The sequence below is a fragment of the Orcinus orca genome, chromosome 1 (genome assembly GCF_937001465.1).
Source record: "Orcinus orca chromosome 1, mOrcOrc1.1, whole genome shotgun sequence".
In the NCBI taxonomy this organism is placed as follows: Eukaryota; Metazoa; Chordata; class Mammalia; order Artiodactyla; family Delphinidae; genus Orcinus; species Orcinus orca.
Genome location: NC_064559.1, coordinates 94,726,550 through 94,742,880, shown reverse-complemented (window position 1 = coordinate 94,742,880; position 16,331 = coordinate 94,726,550). Strand labels below are relative to the sequence as shown.

Here is a 16,331-nt window from a genome sequence, read left to right as displayed (position 1 = left end):
AAATACACCTAAATAAAACATGGACCCTGCATTTGATATGCGTGTCGTTTGCAATAAGAAAGAAGATTTTCATGACAATCCAGGCCGATGGAAACACTTCTTGACAAAGAATTGGATTCAAATTCTGGCTTCTTTCTAATTTAAGTGTGTGACCTTGGGCAAGTTATGTAGCCCTCTCTGCCTCAGTTTCTTCATAAAATGGGGCTTACCTAAGGGTTGTTGTGAATAATACATGAGATAATACAGGCAAGGCTCTAAGAACAATGCCTGACACATAGAGAAAGCTCAATGAATATTAGCTATTATTATTATTCAATTCCATAAATAATTATTGGATGTCTACCATGTAGTAGTCTCTATACTAGATCCTGAAATATCTTTGGGGATTTAGCTTTTTGTGTCTGGTCTACAAAGAATGTGTTACAGAGCTAGATATGAAATTCTGATAAATGTAGCAGTCCAGTGGGACCCAAGTTAATCTAGAAAAAAAGGCCATTTGGAGTTCAGAAGACTTTTTAAATTCAGGAGGGAATATGAGATGTAAATGAAGTACTTAAGGTCTTGCCTTTTAGTTGTTGAGTTCCTGTGCCAGGTTTTAGAGAGTGCATTATGATGCATATTAAAACCACGGTGACATTCAAAGAGTCAAACATGCCTGATTAGACTTTCATGTCCTGTATTTATGAAAAGGTTAGTGGTGCATTTCCTCAGTGCAAATTATTTTTGGTTCTTACTAATATTTATGAATAAAGTCTATACACCATAATATATGTGATTAATTTTAGTCATCAGCTTGATTTTATATAAGGAGATATCCTAGAAGATGCTACATCTTGAGCAGTAATTTCAGCAGATAGGGAGTAGGCAATATATAGGAAAGGGCAATTGTATGTTAGCACTATGGGACAAAATCAGAAATATAATTATGGCAATAATGCATTCTCTTACATAAATTTATCATTGAAGTAGTATAGGAAGACATGCCTTTTGCAAGTAATTTCATTGTGATGCTTTATGGTGACGCCAAACCTTGACTATACAACAAGCAGTCAATGACGTTTAGGTTTCAGGTTGCCCTGGGTGGATGTGTCCATAAGGTATTAAAAGCGGGTTTAAGTTGATGAATTCAACAGAGGAGCTGACCATCTGGTCTCAGTGATCTCAGGTTGGGCTGGCCTTGGCACCGGCCTGTTTGGTTGCTTTTGGTGACTCTGGGGTAACATTAAGCCATGTAAATCATAGTTATCATGTACCTCTACCCATGGGGTTTGATAGATACTAAATAATTGGTCAGTAACTGCCCCTTTGACCTCCTCCTTTGCACATTTTTGCCTGGCAAAAAACTCTTGATGTAAAGGAGAAAAGTGAATGGGCCTCCTTTTAACAATAGGCAAACTGAACTCAAGCACTTACTAAGATAGGAAGAATAATATAAGACAGAAATAACTTGGAAGCTCATTTTGTCCATACCCGGTTATAGGTTGTTCAAGAAAATAAAAAGGTGATGGATTCTTTTGTCCTTAGTACTCTTTTTTGGCCTACTCCATTTCCACAAGGCTGATGGCTTTTAAATACTAACACCATCCCCAAAGGCATCTCCACAACCCCCCAATACACAAGTCACAAATCACGGCTCAAAGGGACGAACACAAAGCACTTGCGATACTCTCCCATTTGGGTGCAGTCTTGATTCTCCAGAGAAAAGGGGACTCTCAGTGCAGATCTGCATATATATATATGGGCCAGGACTTGGGCCTTCCTGGTAAAACATAAAAACAAAACAATCAACACCGCCCCTCCCCCTCCCAAAACAAAAAACAAAAACAGAAAATCCAAGGCGCCGCTGCTGCTATCAGTAGCTTGGCTCAGACTCTGACTGCCAAAAACAAAAACAGGACTGAGCCCGGGTTCCTGAGACCCCGGCTGCCTAGGGCCAGGGCGAAGTTCCCGGGGTCTGGCCGCTGGACGCGGGCAGGGCCGGGCCAGGCGCTCTCGGGGACTTTCACCTGCTCGGCGGGCAGCGCGGGGGCGGACCCGGCGGCGGGCGGGGCCTGGACGCCCCGCGGGAGGAGCCGGCCCGGGCCCACCCCGCAGGAGGAGCCGCTCGCCCGCGGCTGATCCGGCGTCTCCGTGACAGGCACCCCGCTCCGCTGCCGCTGCCGCCTTTTCTTCCTTGTCCCGGGCTGCCCGCGCCACTGCTCCCGGGCCAGTGCCGCGCCCAGTCCCGCCGCGGGCCGCGCGCCCACTGCTCCCCTCCCCCAGCCCAGTCGTCGCGCCGCCAGCTCCCGCCGCCGCCCCCGCCACCCTCCTCGCCGGTAGGAATTGCGCGGCCACAGCGCCGCTCGCGTCGCCCGCATCCGCGCCGCCCGCTGCAGCCCGGCCCTCGGCGTCGCTCCGAGTCCCGGCTTCCACGGCCGCCGCGCGGCCAGGGCGCCCCTCCGCTTGCGCCCCCTCCGCGCGCCGTCGCCCCTAGCTCTCGCCTCCCCTCTCCTGGGTCTCGCCAGCCCCTTCCTGCCACCGCCGCCGCCGCCTCTGGAGGAGCCGGTCCACCGCGGGTCACCATGCCCAGCAAAACCAAGTACAACCTTGTGGACGATGGGCACGACCTGCGGATCCCCTTGCACAACGAGGACGCCTTCCAGCACGGCATCTGCTTCGAGGCCAAGGTGAGGGGGCCTCACGGAGGGGACTGCCCCGGAGGGGCATGTGTGAGTGGAAGGGATGCGCAGCCATCCCGGACGCAGAGCTGGTGGGTTAGGCTGATTTGGGGGCCTTTCTGTTAGGGAGGGTGACTCCCCTTCTCTGTATAGTATTCCGCGGGCTCCTGCCCAGAACTGCTAAAGAGCAACTGCAAAGTTTGAGCGGTATTGCTTCACCCCCCTCCTCCCACCTGCAGACTCCCCCATCCTTACCCATCCAGGACTGATTGAGTTACTTCCCGGATCCCTTCTTCTGAGGAGGAGAAACCAGTGGGTGAGCGCAGCCTGGACGTGGTTCTTTAGAATCGGTTTAGGGAAGCTTTGGTGTTATTTAACCTGTTGGGATCCCTTGGGAGAGGTGCTTTCAGGAAGGTCTTTTAAAGGGGGAATACCCGCTTCCCGATTGAAGAAAATAATACAGGGGTGGTTTTTGTTTTTAGATTCCAGGTAACCCCGGCCAGGTGTCAGAGTCACTTCCTAAACGCCTTATTTGCCACGACTCCTTTGCAAGTGCCAGTCATTGAAGGGGGGAGGTGTGGTGAAAGCTGTCCGGTTACTAGTTCTGTGGCTTAATGTTAAGTTTCAACAGCTAGTAGGGGACCGCTACTGAAGAATTTATCGGGGGTGACTGGAATTTTCAGCTCAAAGCCCCAGGTCCATCCTTGGGAGAGGGGGCGGGGCGGAAGCCTCTGTACTGCACCATGAGGTGTGAATAAGGCTGCCCCCCCCTCCCACCGTGATGCACTTCCCAGAATGAGGAGTTCTGGTTTCTGAGATTACAGCTGGGGTTCCTGCTGCTTATCACAGGGGAAGAGTGTTTCTCCTCTTCCTTCATGCAGCTTGACGCCCTCCCCCCAAGACTCAGGGATGCTCAGCACCTACTGTGTGCCTGTCACTGGTGAGTGACAGAAAATACTACCCCTCCAAGTAGGTTGTGTCTTCTGGTTTTGAAAAGGTAGTACTGTCGATGTGGAGAGAGCCTTCATTCCCTTTTTCTCCTTAATGGCTTTGTAGATGGCAGGGTGTTAGCATCTCAGGCAAGGGTTACTCCATCAGGTAGCTCTTTGCTTCAGTTCTTGAGACATCTTTTTGAGTGTCTGATATGAGTCCAATGTGGTCAGTTACTTTCGATTGTTCTTCCTTCTCATGGAGATGTGTGAGTTGTTAAATCTTACCTTTTTTTTTCTCCCTGAATAACCTTCCCCCAGCCATATTTGCTAGAGCTAGGAGGGCACCCCCTGTTTCCCCAGACATCAAACCCTGCAGTGGAATGCAGAGCTGAATTACTGGGTATGGCTGGGACCAGAGTGGGGCTGTAGCCAAGATCTTATCTTGCTTCTCTCAGAATAGAGCTGGTTGGTCTAATATAGGATGTTTGGGTTAATTTTTGTCCGGGCCTGTTGCTTTGGTGAGCAGGTTTTTAAATTTTAAAGTATGAGTTTTCATCACGCCATGATTTAATTTTCTTGGACACGCGTAAACTGGGAAATTGGCTTTTGTCTTGTTTGGTTCATCAGGGCTCTGTTTTGCAAGAATGAACAGAAGAAGAAAGATCAGAATTAAAGTGTTTTTAACCTTTTAATTCTTTTCTCACAGTCTCTGCATTTGATCCTTGCTAGGACTCATAACCTAGGTTGTTAGAGTCGGATTCTTGCCACCTCCAATTCTAGTCTGACACCTCTGGGGAGAGCCCAGGACTGTGCACCTCTAAGGAGCATTCCAGGTGATTTAATGCAGGTGTTTGGGACCAGACTTTGAGAAACAGTGGCTTCAGGCTTGCCTCCAGCTTGCTGGATCTCACCCTCTCTTTCCCAACATGTAGTTTCTTTTCTAAGCAAATGTCTGGGGGTTGTGTGGTGTAGTTCCTATAGTAACTTGCCTGGATTCACACACAGTGGTGCTCCATAAGAGGAAGGGGAACCACAGTTGGTCCCAGCTGTGTTCCCGATGCAGATGTGGGACATGGTGAACCATGGGTTCTGCTTTGAGAATGGTGAGGTAGGGAAGAAAGGACAGGGCTGACCTTGAGAACTGGGTCCTAACTCCCAGCTCTTGGTAACCGATGCTGGACACCAGTACATTCAAATCATGTCAGCCAAGACCTGAGTAGAGGTGGACGCAGAAGCTTTTCTGTCTCATGAGCACTTGGGCAAGCACCTCATCTGGCTGGTTTTCACATCCCTCCCGAGCAGTGTCCGTGGAACTGCACGATCACTGGGTTTTCAGGGTTAAATCCACACCACACTCATTCCTTGTTTTGGAAAAGCACGGGCTGTGAAATGTAAATGTATTAGCGCTGCCTTGTCAGAAACTCCTGGAAAATGAGCCCAGGTCTTTCCCTCCCAAGGGTTGGCAGTTTTTCAGAATCAACACTGGATGGAATGACTTTTTGGATGCATGCCGCTCATTTTCAGGGTGCCACGGAGATTGAAAAGGTTATGGCCAGGGTTGAAGGGCATCTGGGTGTCAGAGGTTCTGTGCACTTAAAAAACACACCGTGCATTGAACTATCAAGTAGGATCCTAGAGGTTTTTCACCTGGCGGGACTTCATGTAACTCTCACTGCTTCCCCGGAGGTGGGTCTCCTTATACCTTATAAATGAGGATATGTTGCCTGCTTTATTGCACATAGCTGGGTATGGCGGAGACAGGATTTAAACCTGGGAGCTTTGACTTCAGACTCTCAAATGCAATGCTTATTCATTTAATATTTTTTATGGAATGTTGACTCTGTGCTGGGCGGTTGGTCTGATTCACGGTTCACTGGTGGGGCACCCTTAGGTTGTTGGCCTCTCTGACTCTGATGTAGAAAATTATTCAAACTTTTAGTGCTAGGCTCTTTCAAGATTAAAACCTTGGTCTGGGAGCTGCTCTTAGGGGATAGTGCCCTCCGTGTCAGAAAGGGCACCCGGCTCACTGACCGTTGCTGGTGGGTGGGCGGTAAAATCCTTCTCGGCTTGAAAGCTGTGTGGCTCCTTTGTATTTGTCTCTCCCTCTCCCTCTCCCAGTATGCCTTCCTGGTGGCCAGTGCCGTCAACTGGCTGTCTCTGCTTGCTGGGTGAGAAGAAGGCTTCTCATGACAGTGGTGCAAAGAATAAGGGTATTAATAACATAGTTATGCCTGACGTTTGTAGGTGATTTTTGATTTGCCTGTGACGTTCGCACACACAAAATTTTCCTCATGTGGAAATTGGGACATTAGTGTTATCTCTGTTTTTCAGACGAAAACATTGGGGATCAGAGAGATTAACTTGTCCAGAGTCACAGAACTGATAAGATGAAAGAATAATGATTATAGCTGATACTTAGTGAGCACTTACTATGGACCATGTATTGTCCTAGGTGCTGCCTCATTTAAGCCTCACACTCCAGTCCTTTGGATTCCTCGTCCATGGTTCCTTAGCTTCATCCTGAAGTAGTAGCTCCCTCTGTATTCGTAGCTCTCGTTGCGTAACGCGTTCACTGATCTGGGCATGTGTGGCACAGCCTGTCAGAACTGGAAAGCACCTGAGCTCACCTTGTACAGCCTCCTCATTTTACAGATGAGGAAGTTGAGGTCCAGAGGGGAAGTTGTCGACCCAGGGTCCCATAGCTAGGTGAGAACAGAACCAGAACTCATCCCTAGTTTCCTGGCTTCAAGTTGGTTTCAGTTATCTGTTGCTGCTTAACAGCCTACCCCAAAACTCAGTGGCATAAAACAATGTTTAATCTGCTCATGATTCGTGGGTCAGGAGTTCAGGCAGGGCTTGGCTGGGCTGTTCTTCTGTTGCATGTGGTGTGGACTGGATCACTCACTTGGCTTCATTCTGCTGTGGCTGGGCTGGAAGGTCCTAGAAGGCTTCACTCTCATGGTTGTGCTTTGGTAGTCCTCCGTGTGCAGGTTCTCTGCAATGGGTCGCTTGCATTTCCTTACAGCATGGTGGCCCTTTGATATGGCAGCTGGCTTTCAAGAGGGAGTGTTCCAAGCAGGGAAGGTGGAAGCTCTTAAGGCCTGGCCACCAAAGTTACACAGAGTCACTTCTGCTGCATTCTCTTGGTCAAATCGGGCCATAGGCTGGCTCAGATTCAAGGGGAGGAGAAGTATTCTTCCCTTCTTGGTGGGGAGTGTCAAGGTCACAGTGCAGGAATGCACGTGGGATGAGAGATATTGCCAAAGCCATCCTTGGATCATGGTCAACCATAAAATTTTGTGTTCTTTCTCCTCTGCATATAGCTTCTCCAGCGATGTCGAGTGTTCTTTGAGTACCTTATCTCGTGCTTCTGTGTATAGCCCCCTCCCCCAACATCAGGTACATCTATATATAGCCAGCAACATCAAATTATTTATCAAGCGGAAGAAATTTCCAATTGTAGAAAGTCTGAAAGCAGTAAATATATTGTCTTATTGCTGAGTGATTTGGGGGATTTGGGAGTCCTTGGTCAAATCTGAACTGAATTCTCTGGCCATTATTCCCTCCTTGCTAAATGGCTTCACTGGCTGATGGTTTCCATGATGTAGATTTTCGAGGTTACAATAACCCCACACAGCAGGCTACCTGCGGATGCCTCTTGAACACGCTGTCTTGAGGGCTTCCAGATTAGGACATTACATATGTTGGTTCACCATAAATGGGGTACTCTAACTCAAACCTAACCTGTGGTGTGTGGTAAAAAGCTCTCAGAACCAACTCTGCTATATTCTGGGTGTGCACTCTCCCCTCCCCTGCCCACCCGCCAAAGGGTCCTGTTTTCCAGGATTGTAGACAAGTAGGGATTCAGATAGAGGCCCTGGTGTATTCGCTGATGTCATCATTGAAGTGCAGGTTATTTCACCTTATTAGGTACTTGTCTGGATGCTTTAATATCCATTGTTATCTTCTGCCTGGACCAGATGAATCTTTGGGGGATGATGAGTCTCAAAGATACTGCGCTTCTCAGAAATAATACCTGTTTTTATTCACCCTTATTTTGCTCTCAGGTGCCCCAGGGTGTTCCTCTGGAGCTGGTGTTTTGGAATTTGATGGGCAAATGTATTTCTACCTTATCTGTACATTTCATGATTTTGCCATGTCTCCCTTGCCCCAAAATGTCCCAGTCCATTTAGTGGTCAGAATCTCACACTCACTCGTCATGCTGACCTTTGCCAATCATCCGTGTTCAAGACCCTAATCAGACTCATTGTTTATTATCGCTTACTCGTAATGCTGCTATTTCCGGAACTCAAACCTTCAGAATGCTTTCTTTGACCATCATTATCTGCTTCCTCTCACCTCATTGCCTTGAGGCTGCCCCTTAGCTCCTCAGTGACCTCCTGCTGCCCTTATCCTGCTCCCCCAGCAGCCTGGAGCCATGCCCACCCCCCTTTCCGTCTTTCCCACTTTCCTGCCCTACACTGCAGACTTGGTCTCTGCTACTTTCTTCCTTCCTTCCTGTTTTTGGAAAAAGAACTTCCTTCTTTCCTCCACTCCCTCTTCCCTAACAGCTTTATTGAGCTATAACTCACATACCATAGAATTTGCTAATTTAAAATGTACCATTAAGTAGTTTTTAATATATTCATAGTGTTGTGCAATCATCACCACAGTCAATTTTAGAACATTTTCATCACTGTACCCTTTAACTATCATCTCCCCCACCCGCATCCACCCCAGCCCTAAGCAACTACTAATCTGCTTTCTGTCTCTAGATTTGCCTATTCTGGACATTTCATATAAATGGAACCATGGTGTATGTGGGTTTTTGTGATTGGCTTCTTTCACTTTGCATGATGTTGTCAGAGTTCATCCATATTGTAGCATGTATCAGGACTCCATTCCTTTTTATGGCTGAATAATATTCCATTGTATGGGTATACCACATTTTGTTTGTCCATTTATCAGTCGATGGACATTAAGGTTGTTTGTTTTTTAGCTATTGTGAATAATGCTGCTGTAAACATTTTGTGCACAAATTTTTGTGTGATATATGCTTAAATTTCTCAGGGGTAGGTAGGTAAGAGTGAAATTGCTGGATCACATGGTAACTATGTTTAACCACTGTGGGACTGCCAGATTGTTTTCCGATGTGGCTGCACCATTTTACTTTTCCACCAGCAGTGTGTTAGGATTCTGATTTCTCTGCATCCTCACCGACACTTCTTATAATCTGGCTTTTTGATTCTAGCCAGCCTAGTGGGTATGGAGTGGTATCCCATTGTGGTTTTGATTTGCATTTCCCTGATGAATAATGATATAGAACATCTTTTCATGTGTTTATTGGCCATTTTCACATCTTTGGAGAAATGTCTATTCAGATCTTTTGCCCATTTTTAAATTGGATTGTCTCTTTTTAAAAAAATTACTGAATTGTAAGAGCTCTTTATATATTCTGTATTCAAATCCATTATATAGCTCTGCAAGTGTTTTCACCTATTCTGTGGGTGGTCTTTTGACTTTCTTGGTATCGTCTTCTGAAACACAAAAGTTTTAAATTATGAAGTCCGATTAGTTTTTTTCTTTTTCCCTCTTTCTCTTTGAGATTCATCTGCCGTCCCTCTGCTGCTAGCCCACCTCTCCTGAGTCTTTGTTCATTACCTCATCACTCCCTACCCCCACCTTTGCATTGTTCCATCTTTCCCCCTACTGGCTCACTCCTCTGCCCAGGAGTGTGCTGTGACCTTCTCTATGTGAAAACTCTCTTTTCTCCACCTTTTTCTTCATTAACATGTTGTCCTCTTCCTTTCACAGCTAAGCCTCATGAAAGAGTGGTCTACTCTCTGCAGTTTCTCAATATTCATTCAGTCCCTGGCTGTGTCCTTCCCACCTCTGTCCTGGCTGCCATGTAGAAATTGTCCTACTGTCACCCTTCTCTGTCCTCATTCTTTTTGAGTTTTCTCCCTGAACAGCCTATCCTTGTCTTTCTTGGGATGCCTCACTCAGCTCTCTGCAGGCTCTCGATTGGCCATGCATAGCCCCCCTGTCTGTACCTTCTCTTCTTTGCTGCACATTGACCTCTAAGGTAAGTGCTCAGTTTCATCCTTCCCCCTCCCCCCTCGTTATGCATGTTGGCTCCTAGATCTCTAACTCTAGTCCAGACTCCAGATCTTTATTTCTAGCTTCCTGCTGGCTATCTCTACCCCAATGAATGTGTTGCTAACCCTGTTGCTCAACAAGGTTGAATTCAAATCTCTCTGATGACTTCATACTTCTTTAAATGACCCTACCATCTTCTCAGAAACCAAGCTTGACACTTTGGAGCAGTGGACTCATTGGCTGTTGATTGAGTTCCTATTGTGGCCAGGCTTTCCCCAGACACCCCCCACCCCGTCCCCCCACTTCAAATGAGGTGTGTCCTTGAATTTTCACAGTGATATCCATCCATGCATCCTGCCTGTTCCTCCTTGTCTCACCTCTGGCTGGTTCAGATGCTTATCACCTCTCACCATACTGTTTCAGTTACCTTCTGGAGGCCTCCACTTTACCCTATAAACTTTTGCTCTGTTAATTATCCTGAAATATAATTATGATATCCTTCTCCTCAAAGACACTAAAAGTTTATAAGCCTACTATATTAGATCCAAAAATTCTTAGCCTGGTATTCAGGGCTCTCTGGTTTTGAACAGTTCCCTTTACTCACCCTAGGCTTCAACCCACCTGGGGTACCTACCCTTCCCTCAACCCTCCCTGTGATTCCCCATCCATCTCTTAGGCCCAGTCCACTGTCACTCAGTGAAGTGGATGTTACCAGATCCTCCTCTGTGTGGAAGGGACTGAGCAGACCCTGCTATGGATTATAGCTGCTTGCCCTTGTCTGGTTTTCATCCCCCCATTGTCATCATTAGGGTCCCTGTCCCTCTGCCCACTTGTGTCTTCTGCAGTGCTGACTGCAGTGTTTTGCATATAGAAAATGTATTTTGAATCAATGAATATAATTTCTAAGATGCTCCCCACAAGGACTGCCAGGACCCTCCTGTATCACCCAAGAGTGGGAGATACCTCAGCTGGCTCTAGTCTCCTCCCAGCTTTTTCTCTTGCTTCAGGCCTGTACCTCTCAGTCCCTAGTGAGACTAGTCTCTGCTCCCAGGAGGTATCCCCATCACCCTTCACCTCACAGAGTGCCACTGCCTTCCAAAGGAAATGCCAGGTAAGCATTTTTCCTGAATTAAATGGAATTCCAGTGACAGATATGCAATGGAATTAGAATCTTTGATTATAGAACACATAGCCAATTTTAGGAGTAGATAATTGTCATTAGTAAAAAAAAATATTTTCAACCTGTTGTGTTCTTATTAATGAACGAATACCCTTTACCCCCAATTCTTTATTTCCTCTAATTTTCTATTTTATAGTTTTTATGACATGAATTAGGTTGACAGCATAGCATAAATGGGTTCAGGAGCCAAATTGCATTTGGGTTCAAATCTTGGCTCTATCCCTCACTTGCTGTGTGAACTTGTGCGAGTTACTTAACATCTCTCCTTTAGTATCCTCACCTGTAAAAAGAGGATACAGGTATCACATACCTCATAGGGTTAGTGCAAACGAGTTATGCACGCAAACTCCTAGCATAGTGCCTTGCGCAGAGTGGGTCGTTATTTTTATTACTGTTGTTGTTTAGTCCTGCAGATTGCGATTTAAATTTCATCTGTGCATGATTTTAATCTAGGAATGATCATACACTCTTTTTAAAAAATTTTTATGTATTTATTTTTTGGCTGCGTTGGGTCTTCGTTGCTGTGCGTGGGCTTTCTCTGCTTGCGATGAGCAGCGGCTACTCTTCGTTGCGGTGCGCGGGCTTCTCATTGCGGTGGCTTCTCTTGTGGAGTACGGGCTCTAGGTGTGCGGGCTTCAGTAGTTGCAGCATGCGGGCTCAGTAGTTGCGGCACGCAGATACTAGAGTGTGCAGACTGCAGTAGTTGTGGCACGTGGGCTCAGTAGTTGTGGCTTGTGGGCTCTAGAGCGCAGGCTCAGTAGCTGTGGTGCATGGGCTTAGTTGCTCTGTGGTATGTGGGATCTTCCCGGACCAGGGATCAAATCCGTGTCCCTTATATTGACAGGTGGATTCTTAACTGCCAGGGAAGTCCCCACTCTGTTTTTTTAATAAGTCAGAGGCCTAGTAGTGTATTATCTTCATTTTACATGCCTGCTTAAAGCATCTAGCCGCCATATTATTCTTGATTCCCAAAGTTGCAAATCAGACAGCGTGACTACTTTGTGGACTTAAAATAGCTGTCAGCCTCCTTGGGAAGGAATAAGGAGGGGTTAACTAGCTTCTGGTACATGCCCCCATCACATTTGTTCCAGTCTTTTAATCCTTGTTCGGATTAAAAATCACAGAATCTTGTTAAGTACTGTATGTTGCCTGTATTCACTACCTTTCTCTGAATTTCTTGGATAAATATGTCTTTAAGCAGAGGTAATCTAAGCAGAAGGAATCTTGCATGATGGGATTAATTAATACCTTGTGATGCTTACAATTCCTTTTTCAATTTTTATATTAAGCATCATGTTTCAAACACTGGAGCAGCTATAGCTTTAAAAGTTACTGAGAATGACGCTTCCAGCAAGTTCTGTGCCCAGAGTGTTGGGACACTTTAGAACCCCTGGTCCCCTACCCACCACATGTAACGCAGTTGGTTTCCTGCAGCACTTCAACGAGACTTGTGTGTCTTACACTTTTATGGCTCCATCCATGAGAACTGAGGACAGTGGTTACTACCCCCATTTATTCTTGAAGCTGCAGTGCTTTCCGGGAGAACTGTTGAAATGATCAGCCTTGAGAGGTGAATGAGACCTGGGACTCCTTACCAAGGGGTAGCCAAGAAGAGGGCATTTGCTCAACGCACCCTGTATTCAGAATGTTCTGAACTCCATTAACCTGTGTGGAAGCGTGTTAGAAACACTGTTTGCATGCTTGCAGAATCATCGCGTGTCCCCTATTCTGTGCTGCTCCTCCTTGCTGGTTCTGTTTGTGCATTTCTTATCTGTTGATCTAGGCTACAAGCTCCTCAAGGATGAAGAGGACTCCCCACATACCTGCCTCATGCTGTTCACATCATAGAAAGCTAACATAATAATCACTATCATTTACAAAGCACTTACTATGTTCTAGGCACTGTGCCAAGCTCTTTCTAGGAAATGATTAATCTTCCCCAACAGCCCTACGAGTTAAGGTACTCTCATCGTTTGCGTTTTACTGATGGGGAAGCCGAGGCATAGAGAGGCAGAGTAACTTGCTCACAGCCCACATTTAGTAATGGATAGATCCCTGAGTCCAACCCTGGCAGTCTGGCACTATTAACTTCTGTGCTGAATATGCTTCAAGATACCAAGAACTAATGTTTATCCAGTACTCACCGCTTTCAACGCACGGTTTTTAGAATTTTACATATGCAAACTAATTTAATCTTTACAGTGGCCCCCTGAGGGTAGGTGCTTTTGCTTCCAATGAGGAAACTGAGACCATCTTTCTAAGTTGGGTTGAATGGGCAAATGGACTATTAAAGGAGGTGGTCTCAGCTCCTCCCATTGAGGTTAAACCTGTGACCAAGGGACTGGTCAGCTGCTGTGTGCCAGTGGGCAACAGGTCACCTTTGGTGGGCCTCTCTGGTGGGTCATGTTGATGGTCTCCAGATATGAAACTGAGGCATCAATGAGTAAGTGGAAAAGCCGAGACAGGCAGGAGAGGGGCTTTGGGAGGCCCTTCCTTCCTGGGGAGAGTTACTCTTTGCTGGGCTCCTGCCCGTGCACTTCCTAACGGTGGTGATCCACCCACCCTTACCACACCTCTTCCTCCTGTCAACTTCCATGCCCTCTTCCTTGCATTTCTCAGCTCCGTTTCTGAGGACTGGTTCTCTCCACTCCACTTGGAGCCTCCAGGGTCCCTCTAGGAAAGTATAAATGCCAAAAAACTTCCAGCCCAGGAGATGTTGCCTTTTGGTTGGAAATCTTAGCCCACAGTGCACAATGGAAAACCTCCTTGGTTGTGTCCTTTTTTTCTATCTTGATTATAAACTCTTCCCTTTTTGTTTTGGTCTCTTTGGATGGGAAGAGGCACTCATGTGGAAGCGTTTTATTTTTCTGCCAAGAAGAAGATTAATGTCTCCCATGGGCCAAGTGACAGCTAACATATTATTTCGCTCCCATGCTATTTCCCATAAACGGATTTAACCTGTACTGTAACTACATTTTCAAACTGGTCCTCAGTATGTGTGGATTGTTTTCTCTTAAATTTGGCAGCCCAGGTTAAACACACTGTATCCTGGGCACCCATATCCAAAGTATGATTGAAACTTTTTTTTTTTTTTTTTTTTTGCGGTACGCGGGCCTCTCACTGTTGTGGCCTCTCCCGTTGCAGAGCACAGGCTCCAGACGCGCAGGCTCAGCGGCCATGGCTGACGGGCCCAGCCGCTCTGCGGCATGTGGGATCCTCCCGGACCGGGGCACGAACCCGTGTCCCCTGCATCGGCAGGCGGACTCTCAACCACTGCGCCACCAGGGAAGCCCTGAAACTTTTTTTTTTCTTTTTTAAGTATGATTGAAACTTTACCTCTTGCTTCAATGTCACTTAAATGCTGCTCTTTCCTCCTTCAGGTCAAGAATTTTGCAGCATCCTCAAGTGAGAGGAATCACCTGCAAATGTCTTTGATTAGTTAAAGCATCTGTTCTCAAACTTTGGTGTCTATTAGAATCATGTGGAAACTGATGAAAATATAGAGAGGCCCAGGCTTGAAGTAGCATAGGGCTTGGATCTCTGTGCCTTGATCATGTTTTCCAGGTGATTCTGATAGATACCTTTGTTTGAGAACCATGAGTTGGAGCACTAGTTCTCAAACTTGGCTGCTCTTTGGAATCTTGGGGGAGTTAAAAAAAAATTGCTGCTGGCTGCGAAGGCTCAGCAAATTTATTTCAATTAATATGGGTGTAGCCTGGGTGTTGCAATTAAATCTTTTATTTCTTTGCTGAGACTTTGTTTTTTCATTTGTTTCAAGCATATTCATAATTGTTTGTTGAAGCATTTTTATGAAGACCACTTTAAAGTCCTTGTCAGATAATTCTGTCATCTTTTTTTTTTAACATTTTTATTGGAGTATAATTGCTTTACAATGGTGTGTTAGTTTCTGCTGTATAACAAAATGAATCAGCTATATGTATACATATACCCCATATCCCCTCCGGCTTGCATCTCCCTCCCCTGCCCCATCCCACCCCTCTAGGTGGTCACAAAGCACCGAGCTGATCTCCCTGTGCTATGCGGCTGCTTCCCACTAGCTATCTATTTTACATTTGGTAGTGTGTATATGTCAGTGCCACTCTCTCACTTCGTCCCAGCTTACCCTTCCTCCTCCCCGTGTCCTCAGGTCCATTCTCTACGTCTGTGTCTTTATTCCTGTCCTGCCTCTAGGTTCATCAGAACCATTTTTTTTTTTTTAGATTCCATATATATGTGTTAGCATACGGTATTTGTTTTTCTCTTTCTGACTTACTTCACTGTGTATGACAGACACTAGGTCCATCCACCTCACTACAAATAACTCAGTTTCGTTTCTTTTTATGGCTAATATTCCATTGTATATATGTGCCACATCTTCTCTATCCATTCATCTGCCAATGGACACTTAGGTTGCTTCCATGTCCTGGCTATTGTAAATAGAACTGCACTGGACATTGTGGTACATGACTCTTTGAATTATGGTTTTCTCAGGGTATATGCCCAGTAGTGGGATTGCTGGGTCGTGTGGTAGTTCTATTTTTAGTTTTTTAAGGAACCTCCATACTGTTCTCCATAGTGGCTGTATCAATTTACATTCCCACCAGCAGTGCAAGAGTGTTCCCTTTTCTCCACACCCTCTCCAGCATTTATTGTTTGTAGAATTTTTGATGATGGCCATTCTGACTGGTGTGAGGTGATACCTCATTGTAGTTTTGATTTCCATTTCTCTAATGATTAATGATGTTGAGCATCTTTTCATGTGTTTGTTGGCAGTCTGTATATCTTCTTTGGAGAAATGTCTATTTAGGTCTTCTGCCCATTTTCGGATTGGGTTGTTTTTTTGATATTGAGCTACATGAACTGCTTATATTTTTTGGAAATTAATCCTTTGTCAGTTGCTTTGTTTGCAAATATTTTCTCCCATTCTGAGGGTTGCCTTTTCGTCTTGTTTATGGTTTCCTTTGCTGTGCAAAAGTTTTTAAGTTTCATTAGGTCCCATTTGTTTATTTTTGTTTTTATTTCCATTTCTCTAGGAGGTGGGTCAAAAAGGGCCTTGCTGTGATTTATGTCACAGAGTGTTCTGCCTATGTTTTTCTCTAAGATTTTTATAGTGTCTGGCCTTACATTTAGGTCTTTAATCCATTTTGAGTTTATTTTTGTGTATGGTGTTAGCAGGTGTTCTAATTTCATTCTTTTACATGTAGCTGTCCAGTTTTCCCAGCACCACTTATTGAAGAGGCTGTCTTTTCTCCACTGTATATTCTTGCCTCCTTTATCAAAGATAAGGTGACCATATGTGCGTGGGTTTGTCTCTGGGCTTTCTATCCTGTTCCATTGATCTATATTTCTGTTTTTGTGCCAGTACTGGCATCTTTTCATTGTCTTTTCTCATTCTTGTTGAGATTTTCTTGGTTCCTGGAATGATAAGTGATTTTTGATTGAAACCTGGATGGTTTGGGTATT

At 45.6% G+C, this 16,331-nt stretch overlaps 1 protein-coding gene across 5 annotated transcripts in view; it reads left to right on the top strand.

The window, feature by feature from the left end:
* The first annotated feature begins 2,124 nt into the window (after positions 1-2,124).
* LOC101284709 (carboxyl-terminal PDZ ligand of neuronal nitric oxide synthase protein) overlaps positions 2,125-16,331 on the top strand; it is a 308,869-nt gene continuing 294,662 nt past the window's right edge. For 3 of the 5 annotated variants that reach the window (XM_049709118.1, XM_004282024.4, XM_049709120.1), the window contains exon 1: positions 2,126-2,666. In XM_049709118.1, coding sequence (XP_049565075.1) covers positions 2,562-2,666 — 105 coding nt within the window. In that variant the 5' untranslated portion in view covers positions 2,126-2,561. Of the gene's footprint in view, positions 2,667-16,331 lie in introns of all 5 variants that reach the window. The other 2 variants (XM_049709116.1, XM_049709124.1) reach the window with 2 other exon arrangements.